The 19,066-nt window shown below is 42.3% G+C and overlaps 1 protein-coding gene across 1 annotated transcript in view; it reads right to left on the bottom strand.

Annotated features, from left to right (window-relative positions):
* Positions 1–6,401: 6,401 nt before the first annotated feature.
* The window catches only part of TMEM178B (transmembrane protein 178B), a 212,663-nt gene continuing 199,998 nt past the window's right edge, over positions 6,402–19,066 (bottom strand). The window contains exon 4 of the mRNA XM_062569937.1: positions 6,402–6,652. Within this exon, the coding sequence (XP_062425921.1) occupies positions 6,402–6,652 (251 nt within the window). The remainder of the gene's footprint in view (positions 6,653–19,066) is intronic.

Here is a 19,066-nt window from a genome sequence, read left to right as displayed (position 1 = left end):
CCTACACCTGAAAACTTTTGAAGTTGTTTTCTACCACTGTGCAAGAGCATTCCCAAGGAAAAGAAAAATATAAAAATACAGTCCTAGAAGAGACTGACAATACAAGATGCTGATGCTGTAGGCGACACTGGATCGTCCTCACACAACTCTACCAAGGCTCATCAATGCTGACCTATAGCAATCACTGCTGTTTTTATTTTTTTTTTCACTCCCTCACCTTCCCCGGAGATAACCTATCTATGTCTCAGTTGTTTTCATTTCAAGTCTTTCCTGAGCAAGGAAGGACAGCTGATCTGCACTTCTGGAGAACTTTACTCTGATCAGCATTTCATTTCCCTCTTGTGGCTTACATCAAGGCAGTTGTTTAGGCTCTTTCTCCAAGTTAAATCCTAAAGACGTACAAGGCATATTGCAATTAAATTGACAGCATCATATCAGGATCCAGTTCTCCCACAGATGTCAACAGGCAGCTTGTCAAAGCCCATTGGCACCAAGAGTAGATTGCTTTTTTAATAAAGTGTTGCAATCTATAGCTATGGCTCTGAAGAAGGCTAGTGGATTGCATATTAGTGATTATTGGGGGCAGTGGGGCAGACAGCATAGAAATCACAGATCAGAAAAAAGAAAATTTAAAATGACATCTGATGACTATCTCTTTCTAGAGCTAAACATTAGATGTCCTGAGTATATGAACACACATTTCATTTTCAGTTCCGACCAGGACAGGACTAAAATATTTCAAGAGAGGATGTTTTCTGAGGCACCTGATCCAAAACTCGCTGGAGCCAAGTTTAAGCTGTCTGTGGACTTCAGCAGAATTTGGATCAAGCACATTATCTTTCTGGCTGTTACTGGAAACTATGGGGCTGGAAGTTTTGAGCTAAGTCCCGTTTTTATGAGATTTCCAGCTCAGATTGGCAGATTCAAGAGCTTACAGATAGTCTGGAGTCTACAGTCAAACTCTAGGCTTGTTTGAAACTCAGCTCCTGACCTTGGAGATTTATCCATTGCTAATCTTTACGTGCCATTTGTGCTTCATGCACTGTTTTTACTCTCTGTCTCTCAGTGGTGCCTGGCAATTGTTCAGAGCTGTCTTGGGTTTTCACCTTGAGTCTTCTCTTGCTGACTGGATGAGCACCCTTCTGCATGCAAATAGAAAGAGTGCAAAATCTAGGGACAAGGAGATCTAGTGTTGGTAGATAGGGCTGGTTTGTGTGAATGTGCCTGAGCACTCCTATAGCCCTTGTAGACCTATGTAGAGACACACAGAAGAAAGAGCTCAAATAATGTATGTCTTTATTTAAGCTATACTTGGTAACATGTTATTTCCTCTCCATTTCACTCCTGGCAGTTAGCTTGGCACTCAAGAATTAAGGACAGATTACAGTTATTTTCTTCTAAGCTCTGCTTATCAGTGGGGCTCCAGGGATGAGCCAGATTCAGAGGTGCTGCATGGTGGGTAAATGGACGGCCAGGGAGACGCTGTCTTCCAGTAATGCCCGGAACATGTAAGACATCCTCTGCATGTCAATCCTCTCCCTCACCAACGTTTTTTATTCGTCATCCAATGAACTACACAGCTAACACACCAAAGCTAAAAGTGGTCCCAAACAACTCGCGCCTACAGAAAAGCAGAATACCTGCGCTCTCATGGTTCTCTCCTGGGAGGATGAGAGTCCTCTGTTTAGAAGACTGTGAGGTTTTTCTTCCTTTCATTTGTTACTGCTGTTGGAATAACATTAAAAAAAAACAATACTTCAAAGAAATTGCTCTGGTCACTGGTGGTTTGTGATTCACTTGTGAATGTCCCTGGTGCAGAATGAAGAAAACCCACCCCTAGAAACACAGCTCGAGGGACTATACTATTTAGACCAGGATAGGTCAGTTGTGTGTTTGCAGAGAGGAAGAAGGGAGCGATGGTATATACAGGTGGCCAGAATGAGTCAGGAATTTTAACACACAAACAGCTTTATCTTGAAGAAAGTGGCATATACAGTACATCAGATACAGAGCACATGGATTCCTGCCATGTAGCCCCCTCACACATACAACGCCCCCGGCAGGGATGGACGGCAGAACCCCCTTGCAGCTAACTCACTGTAGTCACAGGACAACTTCACTATACAGTAACCGGAGATTCACTATAAATAAAACTTCAGCCTGCACCTTGCAGTGCAGTGAGCCAATTCGGCCTGCTTCACTGGGATTGGCATTTCACGAGATCTGCGCTCACCGCAGGCTGGTTCCTCTGTGGGTCGCTGGAACACAGAAACGTACTGTCTCAAGGACGCGACACGAAAGGACACGTGTGCGAGGGAGCCGGGCAAATACGGACCCCAGCGTTATCAGCCCTCCGGAGCCGGAGTCCGGATGCCCACGAACACATCAGGCTGGGACAAGAGCGTCGCGTTATCTACGCAGACAGGGTAGGAGAAGGAGAACTGGGTGCTGACTCTGCAGGAAGCTGAACGTTATCCAGCAAAGCACATTCTTAACTTTAAGCATATGAATAGTCTACTGAGGTTCACAGGATTAGTCACATGCTCGAAGTAAAGCACACGCTTAAACACTTTACCAAATCAGATCCGAGGGACAGGGTCAAACCTCTTAATGCTGGGATCACAGCTAACAAATTTCTAACTACTGCTCAAACTAGAAACCAGACACTAGTCAAAAAGCTTGAATCTGTATTCAGAAACATATTTCAAAGTCTTCCAGAAATGCAGAATTGCAAGACTAGATGGGATTTGGCTTTTGGCAGGATGGACCAAGACACTAGGAACTGCAAATTTGGATCTGGATGCATTTTCAATCCACCTTGTTGTAAAGATCTGTCTGAGGCAACAGAAAGTATGGCAGGGGTCTGAGACCAGTTTGCAAATAACGCAGTACTCTCAGGCTGCGAGCGGGACGGGGAATTTGGAATATTCCTGGGGGGTCGCATGTATTTCGGGGGAAGCTGAGAGAACTGCTGTTTGGACAAATGGTTCCTTTGGGGAGCCAGTCTGACATCAAGAATATACAATCATCTGCTACTTCAAACACTTACTCCCCCCAGCTTCAGACCCACTCATGTTCCCACACCTAGAACAGGCCTTGGAGAACATATACTGTAGCGAATAGAAAATCACAGAGCTGGGCTAAAGATCCAGAGTTAACACTTCTATTGAAAGAAAAATGAAAGTAATCCCCTTCCACCATCACCACACACAGACAAACACACAAGCTCATATACAACTTGTAAACCAACATCATCGGAGAATACTTCATTGAGGCAGAACTATTTTCATGCCAGCTGCAGAAAGAAAAGACTTGAGAGTCCATGAAACAGTGAAATGATTTCCATTTGAATCTTACTGCTATACTTATTCCAAAACTGTATCCGTAAAAGAATACACCCCATGAGCTGCCATAGATCACATATGACTGTACACTGTCATAGGAGCTGTCATATTGCTTTCCATGTCACAAGATGATGGTAGACTCCAGTTAGATACTTCTGTTTCCTTTAGTTTACCCAGGCCTCTTCAGATATAAGTGTTCATGTGAAACATCTTTCCTATCACGCTCAAAACTGCAGAGGAAGAAGAAAGTCTGCATTCAAAGATGTTTCAATGAAACAACTGTCATTTTTCTAAAGAGTTAATATCTTCATGAAAATGTGGTTTTTCTCAAAAATTTTCAAACTTTGAAAAATTATGGTGATTTTTTTGATTTTTTTTCCATTTTTTAGTTATTAGTTTACTGCTTTCAGTTTTCATTTAGCTTTCCATTTTAATTTCCTTCTGACCAATGGCAACTCATCAGCCTCCTTTCCTGGTAGGCACTTGCATATTCATACAGTTTCAAAGCTTTTCAAAATGACTGCATCTGGAAACAGTGTGCCCCAACAAAAAAAAAAAAAATAGAGAGCGAGAGAAACCAATCTACTTAAAAAGGAAGGATCTTTTAAAGGCCTCAATTTTCAACATAAATATATAAATTCTTTCTCTAGTAAGATTTAATGCAGAATGAAATTACAAAACTTCAGTTGCCGGTGTTGGCATTCCAGTGGCTACATACTGACTTGGCAGCTGGCATTGGCATGTTTTGGTAATCTGTAAACCAGCAAAGGAAAAGCCATACAGTTGAGCAAGAATTAAAGGAAAACCAAATCACCCTACTCCAAAATGCCCTCTAGAAACTTTATTTCTTGGGGCATAATTTGATAAAGCAACATCATCATGTCATCACAAGGTGTAACAGGAAGGGGAAGCAGAGCTGGAAGGTGGAGTGGCTGCCTGTGCAATTGAATTGCATAACAACTAATTGCTGGGGAGGGGGGTTGTTTGTTTTTGTTTTGTTTTGTTTTTTAACCAGAGCAAAATATTGTTGCTCCCCAGCTGTGTAAATGGCATGATCTGGATAGTAATGCTTTCGCTTTTGTGCAGCAGACACTACTTCAGTGGTTTGCCTCCTCTCCCAGTCAGTTTTGTGTAGATGCAGGGGAAGATTTTTATTGACTATCAAAGACTAGTAGCATGGGAGCTATCATGTGTGAGAAATGGTTGCTGAGACTATCCCTGAATTAACAGCATGTTGGGTTGGGTCTGGGGGGAACTTTTTTTCCTTTTTTTTTTTTCTTTTTTTGCCCTGTCTCCCTTTGCCTGTACAGCTGTCAGTGGTACCGCTGCTCCTGCACATGGCTGTTCAGTAGTCACCTCTTCAGATCCACTTTGATTGTACCCTTGGCACTTTCTCCCCACCTTCCCCTGAGCCACAGATCCTCTGTAAGGACCTGCTGCCCTGGCAGGTGAAATGCTTTGCTTCCCTTAATGCCTTTCACCTCCTATCGAGCGGTAGCTGTTCTGGTACCTGTGAACCTGAACGATGGGAAGAGCAGAGTTAAAAGAAAAGGAGACAACGGGAAGAGAAGTAGCAGGAAGGAAGGAGAAAGACAAAAAAAGAGAGTCTCATTGGCGGGGTAGCAATTATATCACACAACACTTGAGCTCATGGGAAATGCATCTCCATTCTCTGTACCTGACCCTTTCTTTTCCGAGTATACAGACAGCTCTCCCAGATGGAGAGTGGAGATGTCCAGTGAACTGGGACAGTTTCCAAAGACAAGATGTGGGAAGGTCTTATTTGGCATACATGAACACAACACGGGGCGTCTCTTATTTCTTCCTTATGTTGACTAGTTCCCCTTTTGTCCTCAGCAATGGCTTTTGCCCAGTTTTTTTAAATATCCAAAATGGAAACTCAATCAAATCCCACTCCAATAAATACCCAGGAAGAACAACTGCCAGGGCTCCCCCCACCTCCCTGGTGGGTCTTCCCTTGGATCCACCATCCTGATCTCTCAGATGCTCCATGAATACAAATATTACTCCAGAAATCCACCAAAGGAGACATGCTGTTTCAGAACTGACAGTTTTCCTCACAATTCTGCAGTTCTGGTGCTTCAGTCTTGGACCACAAACACAGCATAGATGGTTTAGTGGACAATCACATTGTAAGATTTTAAATTTTTCTTTTTTCTTAAAAAAAAAAGAAAAGAAAAGAAGAAGAGGGAAGAAAGAGTTATACACACACGTATCACAGCATTTTCAAAAGGCCTTCTACTGCATTTACATTAGCAGTTCAGCCTCAGTTGTAAGCCTGGATGTAAGGCAGCTGGAAGATTAAAACCGCATTGTTGGAGAGCCCGCTGAAATGTCCTCATGGGTTTATTTTTGTTGTTGTTTTCTTTTTTATTCCATTAGATTCTTTCCTTATTTTCATTTGTTTGCTTCTTCTAAAGTTTGGCAGGTAAAGAGAAAATGCTTTTTTCTTTTTCCTCACATGTTCTGTCCATTTAAGCAGGAAAAAAAAAAATTAAAACCAACAACAGGTCAGGCTTTTCTCGTTTTGTTTCAAGAAAGAAAAGGAAAGTGGGTGAATTTCTGATAATGGCCTTGAGGAGGTACATTCTAGAGGTGGCTCAAATGCTTGATTTATTTCTTTGTTTGCTGTTTGCGTTTTCCTTTCTGGCGGCAATGGACCGGTTTCCCTCCCATCCCCCCCACCCACGTCCTGTACAGATTCTGGTTCCAGATCCCCCTTTTCCCTTCCCAAGTGGCAGTAGGTAGGTGCAACGTTATGTTCGTTTGACCTTTAAATTATGATGCTGAAGTTATGAGTTGGATGAAAGAGCCATGTGAGAGAAAAGCTTTCCCATCTCTGTGAGAAAGAACGAAGCAACACAGAGTCTGGTGGAGATGTGAGTGCAACGTGGACTCAGCTCTACCTTGGCACTGGCATTAATTTGAGATTATATATATATATATATATATAATTATATATACATATATATGCATGTATAGGCATACATAGACATATATATATATATATATGCATTTGTTTGTTTGCTATTCGTTTTAGCACACTGTCCCATTCTCAGGTCTAGATTTGGGGCAGTTGGTCCTGGGGACAGGTTGGACAGAAGGGGCCAGAGTGCAGAAGAAGCCAGAGATAAGAGTGAGGCCCAGGCCCCCCCACGCACAAAACATCGACCAGCCATAGCCATGGCTGATGTCGTCGGGAAGTCCGTACAGGTAGCGAGGGTAGCGGGAGAGCTCGAAGTTGATTCCAGCCACACACGTGCACAGTGAAATGATGCAGAAGGTTCCTGGAGAAGAATGGGAAAGGGGGAAGGAGAAAGGAGAAAAAGAAAGAAAAGTTAGAAAGATAGAAATACAGGTCTCCAGGTCGTGTGAAAAGAGTTGGTACAATCAGTAAGGAAATACCTACAGGAATATGTTCATATAGAAAGTAGCTTTGTCTAGCAGCACCCCAGGGAAAGAACTGAGTGCCACCAGTGATCTGATCCTGAATAGAGCTGTGTGGAGAGGCTTTAACAGGAACGTTTTTGCCATTACGAGCACTTCCTATTGGTTTTGCAGTTCCAGCAAACTGGAACTTTGCTTTAGATGAACATGGAAACAAATGTCATGTTTCAACATTTTTTGTCAAAACACTTGAATTTTTGTTTAATTTCAGTTTTTCTATGATGCACTGTATAGAAGAAAATACTGCAAAATACTCGACGTATTCTAGTTTTGTTGAAACAAACATTTCAAATGACTTGGAGAGATTTTTTTCTCAGACTTTTCCTACATCAAAATCAAAAATTTTTCAATATATCCCCGCCTTTTAAATGCCAATGTCAAAATCTTAAATCCCTCACAACCCTCAGACGCTACCTTCTGCATAACTGTATTCCCAATCCAGATGCCCTCTTCAGTACTGTGAAAATTTCCAAAATATCCTGTTTCTGTTTTTCATCTCTGCAGAAACACTTCATTTCTTCCTGTGGACACTGTGAAGACAGGCTTCATAGCTCTGCCTGTTGGCATTATGGGAAGTCATAAGCATCAGATGAGGCTGAACCTTAGCCAGCCTGGATGAATTTAATTTTGATTCCTGGTGCCCAGGTTCACCATCAAGTTAAACTCAGAGCTCCTGAAGTTTCATGGCTGCACCAAATAATAGACAGTTACAGACTCTACACGCTTCTTTCAAGAGATAAAAACCAAAATCAACCTGAAGTTGATGGCCTATTTTCCTCTCTAATCCCTCTCTCTACCTGAGCTTCCCTGAATAGTCCGAAATGCCCTGGGCACAGAGTGCGACCTGCAGCGCGCAGAGACCTGGGTACACGCATGGCATTGCTGGCCTGCTGTTCATGCACAGATCAACAGCGTGTTACCTGTGCAGCATGTCCTGTCTTAGACCTCTGTTCACTAGCAGCTGGTGGCAAGGTATCTCCTAGGCTTCCTGGCCCTGTCCTTCAGATAGCATAATCTCCCATAGCAGTCTTAGCCATCTTGTTTTTAGTATCAAGCTCTTTTCTTCTGACATCTTTGCCTCCTTTTGCCCCTTCCTATCCTTGCTCCTGCTTCTTGCCTGCACCTTTTTTTTTCTTTTGTTTCTCTGCTGCTTTTCTCTCTTTTGTTGTGGTTGATTGAAGAAATGGATTTCAAGCAATTTGCTCTGAAGACAGATAAGATTGTGTGGTGAATTTTTCTGGAGTTAGGCTCAGAATCTGAAGCTGTTTGGAGGAACATAAATGTGTGGTCCACAAATGTGTGGACTTCCCACTATACCCACTTCCTTTGTTTAGCAGGTACATCATAAAAAATTGGGATCTCCACGCAAATCTGTTGCAAACCTGCTATGAGAACACAGTTTAGTTATTCTCTCAGTTTCTTCTCTGATCACTGTCCTCCTTGTCTGTTTAGACTGTTATTTCTCTTCCTATGTGTTTGTCGAGTGCCACCTGCAGACATTTTTCTGTTGTAAGTGACAGAGGATTTGGGAACTCTGAATGCCTTCACTAATTCTATATATAGTTCCACATGGCCTAAGCTATTCATAAATACTTGTATTAGCATAATACCCCAGAATACCAGTTAGGACCACAGAGCTGCTGCAGTGGGCTATAGCTATATAAATAAAGACTGCCCAGAGCAGCACCCAATTATTCTATAATCAATGCTCTAGACTTCTGAAACTGCCTTGTGAGATCCTGGGCTCTGGATCTCTTTTCAGAAAAGTCCTACACCATTTCAAAGCACAGAGCAGGAGGAATGGAGGGCCTCCCTCCCACAGTCCCGTACTCAGAAGCTATTTCATTAGAAGTCACGATCCCCCTTCTGTGTTTTACTCTGTCACGTAGGTTATCCAGTGACATGAAGCTGTCTAGCAAGAACATAATTGCTGCTCTATAACATGTCAGCAAGTCTAGTACATCGTGAGACTGGGAGGAAAGGATCCATCAGAGTCAATGTGCTCCAAACCAAGCTTCGTGGCTTGCTTCAAAGGGCTGCAGTTAGAAAATGACATGAAAGGCCGTTCTTTGCTAGTGTGAATGTGATAATTTCAGCTCTCAGAGAAACACAAAATTGTTAAGAGAGGTGGGTGGGAAAATCTGTGTGGCCAGAGAGAAGCTGCATTTGCTAGAGTACAAAAGGGAAGGAAATAACTTCAGATTTCAAACACTCCCTGTGCCAGTACACTGGCTCTCCACCTTGCTGGGGGTGGGGGGTGGTATTCTGTCCTATAACACGTGAACATTAATGAAGACTGAAAAATAACAGTAGAAACTGTCCTGTTGCTTAGCTGGAGAACGTGCTAATCCCAGGATGATAAATACTGATAGTCACACACAATGTTAGAGGATGCTTAGCATGGATCCCAGCCGCTTCACCCCTCTTGGCTTCTGCAGGCCATCTCATATTGCATTGTGGGCACAGGTGCATCACCCTACCTAGTACTATATGTGAGAGACACAAAAAAATGCCATTTTATGCCACCTACAGGAATCTTTATGGCCATTATATGAATCTCACGTGCTGTTTGTATTTAACCAAACAAGGAAGTGCCCACTTGTAGTTAATCTAAGATCTTACCATGAGAGTTACTGACAAAACCTGCTGTTACCACTTTATAGCTATTTGGTAGCTTTTCCTAGTGAATTAGGAATTGTAACGCAAAAGATCGTTCTGCCAAAAGGTACAATTGTTGGCCATCATAGCGAAAGTGCCATGAGTGGAAAGGCCCTGAAGAGTGAAGTAGCCCTCGGAAATACAGCCTCTCCCAGTCTGGGTAAGACACTAAGCTTGGATGGCATGAGGAAGGTTGGTGGTGTTCCTACCCCTGACACAGCCTGCACTATGGACACGGTACCTCTGGGGCTGCTGGATTGTAGCATATTCTGAATATCTCCAATCCTGAGATTCTTTTTCTCTAGAAAAAGAACTAAATCATCAAAAAATTTCCAGGTAGGTTCTTGCAGTCAGTGATGCACCCCCATTACATGTGCACTGGTGAGCCAGATCCCTGGGCCGCAACAGTAATACAAACTCTATCCATTTGCCAAAACGCGTTCCCTGACCCTGACCTAACCAGCAAACTGGACCTGATTGCTGCTGAGCTGAGGCTTGACGCTTGCTCCCTGGGACCGGCATACACAATACGAATGACAGGCAGCAACAAGAGCTCGCGGGGATATGCGAGCTGGATGGGGGAGATCAAGACCATCCCCTCCAGTGCTTGGGGAGAGCAGACTACACTAAGTTCCTTGTGAGGGGATTTGCGTGTTACCATCCTAAGTGAAACACTAATGAGCGAATGAGACAAAGTGACGGTGGTGTTTTTGACTAAAGAAATTCATGTGTTGTTGCAAAATGCTTCAGTCAGGTAAGAGATAAATTTCCATGTAAGGCTGTGCCCGCATCACAAAAACCGCAGTTGGACGTACAGTCAAACTTCTGTCTTGACCCTCCAGTTGGAGACTGGCCCTTCCTCTCCATCTTGAAAACGCGTCTTGCCAAAGGACAGGTGATCAACAGCAACAGCTTGGAGCACCTGAGCTATTAAATATCTCACGGTTATCTTATGCTTTCCCTTGTTACATGTTTTGGAAGAAGAAAATTAAACATTAGAGTGAACATATTTTCCATTTAGACTGGAAGTTTGTTAGGGCAGGGACAATCTTTTTTTTTTTTTTTTTTTTTTTTTTTTTTTTTTTTTTTCCCATAACATTGGCATCCTTTAATCTCAGTCCTTTAGCTTTCTCAGTGCTACGGATGATAAATATGAGCTATGTCACCTTGTTGCCTAGCAGAAGACTACACAGAGGATGCTCTGGTTAATAGCAGCGATGGAGAAGAGCCTCCAGTGTGCTGAGCTCACACTTTCTGAGCCCATGTGGGATGTGTCCTCCCCCATTTCTGGGGCCAGGGAGCGCAGAAGCTCTGGCTCTCTGGCAGGCACCCGCAGCTGGGGTGGGCAGAGCAGCTCCTGCCGCACTTTCAGCTGGGGCACGGGGCACGGGCCACGCGCTGGGCTGCTCGCCCCTCCAGCACTCCTCATCTAATAGAGATACCATCACCTTGCAGTCAAGGGAAATCCAAAAGAAACCCAGCAATTAAAATGTTCCCAGTGCAAAGCCTGCCTCTGAGACCCCAGCTCTGTGGCCGTACAAGTCACTTCTCTTGTTATTTAGGAAACATTTTTTCCACGTCTGACCGAAAGACACGTATTCTCTCCCTTCCCCCAACGGCAGGCAGAAATGACTCATGAACTAACTGTGCTGTCAGATGTACAAAGCAAACAAACCAAAAAACCTCCCCAGATTCCTTTTCCTTTCTTTTTTTTTTCAGAGACACAAATGTCAAGTATTACTTCTAAACACTAACAGATAAGAAGAAAAAGACAAAGGTATGGATTTTAAGTTGCCCTCTGAAACCAAGCAGTTCTCAAGTACATGTAAATCTCCTCTTTTTAAAGTATTTGTAGTGGTTGCCATCGATGGTAATTTGTGGCTACTAATTTCTTCGGAAGGAATACTATTTATTTAATTACCATCTTTTTTTCTATTATACTATTGTAGAAAAAAACATATCATGAGTGAAGCAACATTATTTTCAGCTCCTCTGCCCTACCAGCTTTTATTATTTTCAAGGTACATCAAACAAACAAATAAAATGAGGTCTGATCCTAAAGTGGAGAGGGTACCATTAGCTATTTAAATTATACCACAATCGTGTGAAATTATTAAAGAATAAACCAAGTTCTTCACCAGCTCGGTGATGACAAAAGCCTTTCGGATGGAGCAGCTTTGCAGTAAACTACTTCTGTGCATGGATTAAACACCTCAGCAGCACATGGCTCTTGAGAACACATTATTGCTCTGTGCATACATGCACAGAATATAAATTATTGTTTAATTACATACCATTACAGCAGCAGCAGCTTGCAGCATCACCGATAGGTAGCAGAATAGTGAAGGAAATTTGCCCTTCTGAAAAAGCGGAGATGGAAAGAGAAGTCTGACTGGGTGATGGAGATCCTGTGCTGTGTCCTGACTAAACTATCAGCCCACCTAGGCTGGAATTCAGTACGTTTCTTTTTAATACTAAGAACCAGGGTGAACTGCAGGGTCTGTAGCCGTGCTATGCTATTGCATTATAGCCACGGCCAGAATGCTGTTTGCATTTGGCCACCTGTCCCAAAATATACCCGTGGCATCCATACCACCCCCAAGATGGACACCTTGCTCTGTATTACTTCAGCAAGGATGCCTATCTATTGAACTGCAGCTGCACAAGCTGTAACATGTTAGGGCATCATAGGACTAAGTAGCCCCTCTCACAGCCACAAGTACTTAATGAGCAAGATCTTTGGGCTCATGTAAATCACCATGATACATGCAACAATATTACAGCAGTTATAGGATCATCTTCAGTTTACAGTGCAGTTTGGTGACAGGCAGAGTTTATTTCACAATGCATAGTATGGACCTCTCAGGACTTCCCTATCACTGCACCTTGAGGCTCTGAGACTAACAGAGCAATTGAAAAGGGACACTGGAAGTCTGAGCCAGCACCACCATCATATCTCAGATTTGCCAGATGAAAAGACAGGTAAGTTGGTAACAAACTGTATCTCAGAATGAGGCCCTCCACTCCAGGCATCCACCGGAGCTCGAGAGAAAATAGTGTAACCAGGGTTGGGTTTGCTTTGCCACAGAGACATCTCCCACAGCCCACCAAATTCCAGCACCACTTTGCACTTGGTCTTTTAGTAACCACAACAGTTCTGCCTCTCTCTAAACAGGATCTTTTCTCAGAAAGTTTGGTTTCTGGAGGCTTCCTTTTGTAGGGGGTTTCAAATTGCTGAAAAGCCTTCAGACACAAGTTCTTCAAGACTGAAGTGAGACTGAAGGAGAGAGATAGCATAGACAACTTCAGTGCAACCTTCTTCCATATTGACGAGGTGTGTGCCACTAAAAATACTCTTAGAGGGGCTACTTTCAGGGACGTAACCTGAAAGTAGCCCACACATCTTTTTTAATCTTTCTTTCCTTTGCTGAAGGCACTAGTTAAGAAGACAACCGGAGCTCTGGATGGTGGTGGTGACTACCTGATTTGGACATTTTCCCATTAGGAGCCAGAGAGAAGCACACCAATTCATTCTCTCAAGTGACCAAAGGACTCTTTGGCTGTAATGATTTTCAGTTAGTTTGGCTGAATGCAAACTGAGGATCCTTGCAATAAAAGGCTCTGAGGTTCATCACCATTTCCCTGAGCTACCCTTCCAGGAACAGAAAAATCCTTTTTGTATATCCTAAGCAATACAACTATTAAGGATCACGTGGCATGGAGTATGCTGAAATCTTCTTTCTTGTTGCAGAGGGAATACGACATCTGCAGCATCTCCTGCTCACACAAGTACCTAGGCATGACTAGTTTCTGTGACCCCTGGAAGGTCCAGATATGGTCCAAGTTGGGTGGAAACAAGAAGTGCCCAACACATCTAGTTTCTGCCTGGTTCTACCTGCTTATTCTGTGAAGTTTCCAGCAGCCCATGGAACTGCTGTATCTTGGCAAATTAGTCCAAGCAAGCAGAACATCGATTTGTGCAAGGGGAACATTGTTTGTCTAAGCTGACAATCCAAAGAGGCGAGAAGGTGAATCTAAGCTCTGCTTCAATCCCTGTATTTAACAAGATCTGCTACATATGCACATTTGCTCACTTCTCTCTCCATACAGAATTCTTCCTGTCTAGCACATCATGCCAGTATTACTCTTCCTTCTGCTGCCCATACAGTCTTCTTTGCTTGTGGATGCCAGGTATGCAGAACTCAGTAAATATGTATATATTTTTAAATATCACCTCAATAATGAATGCCAGTTTTGTTTCTACAGTGATCTTCTGTCCTTGAAGTGACTTGCCATTGCAATTCAGAAGCCAGCAACAGATCAAAGTCTTGATGACATTATCAAGGGATAAGGACCATTTACAGAATTTTAAAATACCACAGAGCTTGTTTTTCAGGACTATGGGTGGGAAGGTCTTTTGTATTTCTGTCAGATTAATCTCCTCTACTTTTCTCTATTTTAATTCACTCCTGTCAGACCCCCATGAGACCTATTGACATCCATGATAACCAAACTAGTTTGTGTGCTCTTCATAGACTAGACTAGATTTTCTCTTCTCATAACTCTGGAAAGCATCTAAACCTCTACCTGTACCTTCTGTTCTGGAGAGTGAGAAATTACAAGTCAGTATAGCTGCCTTTTAAAATGAACAAGCAAGGGAATGTGACTAGTTTCTTTTGCTGATAAGTCAGAGTGAGCTGACTGCTTAGTGTACTACAGGCCAAGTTCAGAGAAGCAGATCAGTTCGAGTTAAAACTGAAAAAAAAGTTGTTTTGTACGTACACTACTTGTCCTGTCTTCTGCTCCAGGCTGTCAGATCTCTGCACCACATAAGAAGTCTTTCCTTTCTTTCTCCTAAATGCCAGTGTTGTTCTGTGATCTGGTACAAGGTTCCCAGAATTGTTTTTGGAGGTATTTTCCCTGCAGGGTGTGAGGGCACATCTAGGATCATCAGAAATGAGCCAGAGGGAAGGAAAAAACCCAAAACATTTGAAGTTTGACTTTGAAGTCAGCTGATAATGTTTCCACAGAGATCAAATGCTATGGAGTTGACAATGAATTCCTAGTTGTGCTAGACCTTCCAGGGAAAAAAAAAAAAAAAAAAAAAAAAAAAAAAAAAAAAAACCTCTAAATAACTAGTCCCTGCAATACAGCTCTGCTATTATCATGAAAACCCAGTTTTTATCTTCTCCTACTGTCTATTCTCCTATGTAAACTCTTAGGTTCTGCTGTTTATGCTGTTTAGGATGAGCCTGTTGGTATTAACCTACAGAATCAGTTCAATTAAGGAATTGGGAAAAAAAAAAAAAAAAAGGAAAAAAAAGAAAAAGAAAAAGTATCTAGTGAAAACAGTATGCTTCTGTGACGAGACTATATCTCTGTTTATGAACTTACACTGTAGGAGATGCAGAGATACGTGTTATGATTCCCCTTGAGGTGTATTACAACATGAAATTATAAAAGTACCTTTGATTTCAGTGGAAGGTACACAATGACATACAGAACCCAGTACAGTGGAAGTAGGCAATCTTTCATGTTTTCAGAGAATCTCCTATTTCATTTTCAGAATGGATGCTAGCATTAATAAATAAATGCAAAATGTGTTCTCAGTGCATCAGTAAGCATAAAGAAGTATTAGAAGTACAGACTTAACATGCTACCCTGGCTCTGCATTTTAAGCGTTATGTATTGCGAACTTTGTATCACCTTGTCACACAGTTAGCCAAGCAGCTGTTTTCTAGCTTGGAAAAGCTGAACAGATCGCTTTGACATAATTTTAAAACCACAGAAAGATGGTGAGGGAAGTGTATGTCTATGTAGATGATTTCCTAAAAGTTTATTTTTGGAGTAAAAGAAGAAATTAGATAACAATATTCAAAAGCAAAATGGTACTAACAGCGAAAAGGAGCTTGATGATAATTAGTCAGTCTGGATAAAGAAGCATCTCCAGTCCTAGTCGTGTGTGTGTTCTTGGACACTGTGGACAAGTGTCCAGGCTTAGGCATGTATAAAGAAAGAAGCACCACTCCTTACGCTCAAGGAATAGAGTTTACAGCAGGACCTGAGACCACAACTTGCAACACTGTCTGCAAGGGACACCACAAGCTGAGTAGAAGACAGTGGCTTGAGAAGAGGGACTGCGAAATCCTGAAATTCAGAAAGATACGTTATTTCTGAAAACAGGCTAACCCCCCACTGCAATGAAGAGCAAATATTATCTTAGTGTGCATTCACTCTGCCTTGGTACTACCCGAGGAGCGCTGAGGCACAAAAACTGCTTGGCCGCTGCAGGCTCTGGATCTTGTCGCAGGTCCATAAAAACCCTCACCGACTCCTTTTCTGCCTTCTCCAATGCCATTCTAATGTGTTTGACAGTTTTAAACAATCCAGGGCCTTAGAGAGCTTTCAGCATTTGAAATCTATTAATGCTATACACTAATTCAAGTTTTTTATTCCAGTTCCAGGCCTTAAATCATTTTAAAGCATAACACAACACTTAACCAAAAGTAGAAACAGAAATAAATTGTGTACGTGTGGTGTGGGAGGCATGGTAGAGAAGGGGCTGATCTTTTGTCACCAAAGCTTGTTTCAAAGACTTCCATAATCAATTTATGATACCTCTTGATACAAATCAGCCTTTGTCTCTATCTGGAGGTCAATAAACATATGTAAGTTATTATGCTGGTCTTAAAGGAGTTCTGCTGACTTCTTAAGTTCCTGTACTTGCACACACTGTGCAGCCATCATTAATTTAGTGTCTCCAACAGGATTAAAGGATGACTGGCATATCACTTTTCCAGTGATCCAACCTTTTTGAATTATAAATAATTTTCAAACTGGAAAAAGATATCCTTTAGTGATGACTATATTTATGCCAAGGTTCACTGCTCAGATTACAGCTACTCATTGTATACTTCTGTTTTAGTAAAGATCACTTGAAGTAGCTTAGGCTTTGTGTGCATATATGAATGCACACGAAAAAACAGGCTTTATGTAAACTTTCTAAAGCCATTCGCTTTGGGGAAGAAACATTAGAAATTGATTTTTCAAAGAGTAATGCTGTACAAAAGGAAAAAATCACTATGATCACAGAACGTTGCTTCCATCTGAACTGCTGTGACTGATCACCTCAACCCGAGTAAGCATCCTGAGGAAAGAGTAGAAGCATTGCTCATCAGTGAGAAATACAAATCCAAGGTGCCCCGTTAGACCCAGGGTAGCTCAAGATGAACACCCGAAATTGTCCTCTTCTTTCTCTCTCTGTTTATTTTTCTCTTTGCCTTCTCTTGGCAGCTGCAACGAAGATATTTCGTAGCCACCTAGGAGACGTCAATCACAGAGCTTTGCCTACACTTGCTGTTCTAAATTGCTACATTTGTGTGTTTTAAATTATTCAACAGTGGAATGATTATTTTGAGAAGGCAGGACCACAGTTGTGTAGAATAAACACTCTTATTTTCTACCCTTATGTGCTATTTTCAAAGTACAGTGAGTTAAATTTGGGTCGCAAATGACTCAACAGCTGGTAATGATCCACGGTTGCAAATACACAGATGCTTCAGTTGTCATCTGCAAGTGTATGTGCAGCGCAGGCAAAAGAAGCACAGCTCACACGTTTGGGGATCTTAAAGACGAGTCTCTCCATGGAGGTGGTGAGAGAAAGAGGATGCAGACATGTACCCAGAAGAACTGCCCAACACGTGACAATTTGGCGTGCAATGAACCTGCACTGGTGACTGTGTAGCGTTTTGGAAACTGCATGGCTTTAGCACACATCAACACAGAGAGCCCAGGTTTATCGTCCACGTGCACCCTTGGCCCCTTTGGTGCCTTGCAACAGGCCCAGGAAAGTGTGCACATGGTTTGGGCAAGGCAAAGTGATCAAAGGTAAAAGCTCAGGCCAGATTCTGACCAGAGGGATAAGAAAGTAATTTGTTGACAAGATTTATCCCTGGTCGGATGGAAGGAAGAGCAATTGGAAAAAATATTCCTGACGAGACAGTGAAATGAGAATGGTTTATGAAAGGCTTTTTCTCTCTGGATTAAAGTACAAAAGCAAACTAAGGAGAACACACTCATACATTCATAAGCAGGTTGGTTTTTATTTCTTTAATAAACATCCTGTCTTGCATATCTGAAATAAAGCATTAAATTGTGCCAGCAACCTGCATAACTTTCCTTTTCCTTCCCGTTTGTACATCTATCCTGCCTGCTTATCACTGCCATAGCTGCCAGCACTGGAAAAAAACAGGTGTTGACCTCTGCTGTGGGAAAATGCTCAAAGCTTTTGTAACTCCAACCAAAGTCGTGTGAATGTGGACAGGCTGCAAAGAGCAAACTCTTAATAGAAGTTTTAGGTGGGTCAGAAGAAAACTAAATTAGCAGCAGAGATGGAGCTGCCAAACGCTGCTTGAATCCCCCAGATTGGCAGATCATTACTGGAGGGGAAAGGGAGGAGGAAAGGATGAAGAACTTCCAAATGCTGGAAGCAAGTACTGGAACAGAAACATCAGAGAGGAATATGTCCATTGCATTGCTGTGTAAGGGAGGACAGCAGGGTTTTAAGGCCCTTGAGTGTACAAGACAAGATTTCATGCTCCCAAACAATGCCCCAAATGCAATATTTCATGCAAAAGAGTCACTAGGAAAAGACAGAAAATGAGATGCTACACAAGACTACAGCTCATTTTATTACAGATCAGCTAAGTCATATGAATAAGGGCATTTAACAGCTGGAATGATTTCCAAATAGACTAACTAGAGACTGAATTATTAATGGTAAAGTTATAATTGGCTCAAAGCAAGGTTATGGCAACAAACAGGCTTGACTTTGCAAAGAATAATGAATAGTTGCAAGGCTAGTAAAATGACACGCTTCTCTAAGCAAAGTGTCAGCAAATGGGGAAAACCCCCCGAGTGATCCTGAAGTGTATGTCACAAGACAGGACGGGCAGAGACCAGAAAAAAAGAGTAAAGAGAACAGGTAAAACGGTAAAAACAAACACAGAAATGATCTACTGCCTTTATTTGTGGTAAATATGAAACAAAATAAAACAATGCAGAAGTCTCTCCCTGAAGGGCTGCCTTGTTAGGCATGCAGTAAAAAACCTGCTTCACTGAAATGTGCTCTCTTTACAAATTACACAGACTTACAAAAGGAAAATACACAATTGTACAGCTGAAGGACAGAGCTCCGATAAGGATGATAAAACAGCACTCTTTGTGAATCGTTTCATATGTTTACAAAAGAAAGTGATGCAGCTTTTGCCAGGGATGCAGTTTGGCCGGGGATAATTTTGTGCTGAAGCAAATACTGGAACAAGATGCTAGAAGAGCCACTATATACTTCCAGCGGGGACAAGGGACAGTAGTTTGGTTGGGTAAGATGCACTGAGTTGGGCAGAGGAGGACAAACTGCTGCTGAAACCCTGGGGCTTGCTGCCATGGGGCTGCCCCTGCTGCCACGCTTGCCCCACAGCAGGCGTTGAGGAGGAGGGAAAGGGCTCCAGGGCATTTGGTACAAAATCAGCCCTGCCCTCAAAACTAGTAATAAAGAAGCCCAAACAATATCTCAAACTAGCCGAATGAAATGAAAT

The sequence above is a fragment of the Rhea pennata genome, chromosome 1 (assembly GCF_028389875.1).
Source record: "Rhea pennata isolate bPtePen1 chromosome 1, bPtePen1.pri, whole genome shotgun sequence".
NCBI lineage: Eukaryota > Metazoa > Chordata > Aves > Rheiformes > Rheidae > Rhea > Rhea pennata.
The sequence above is the reverse complement of the archived record's forward strand: the minus strand, read 5'-3'. Positions and strand labels throughout refer to the sequence as shown.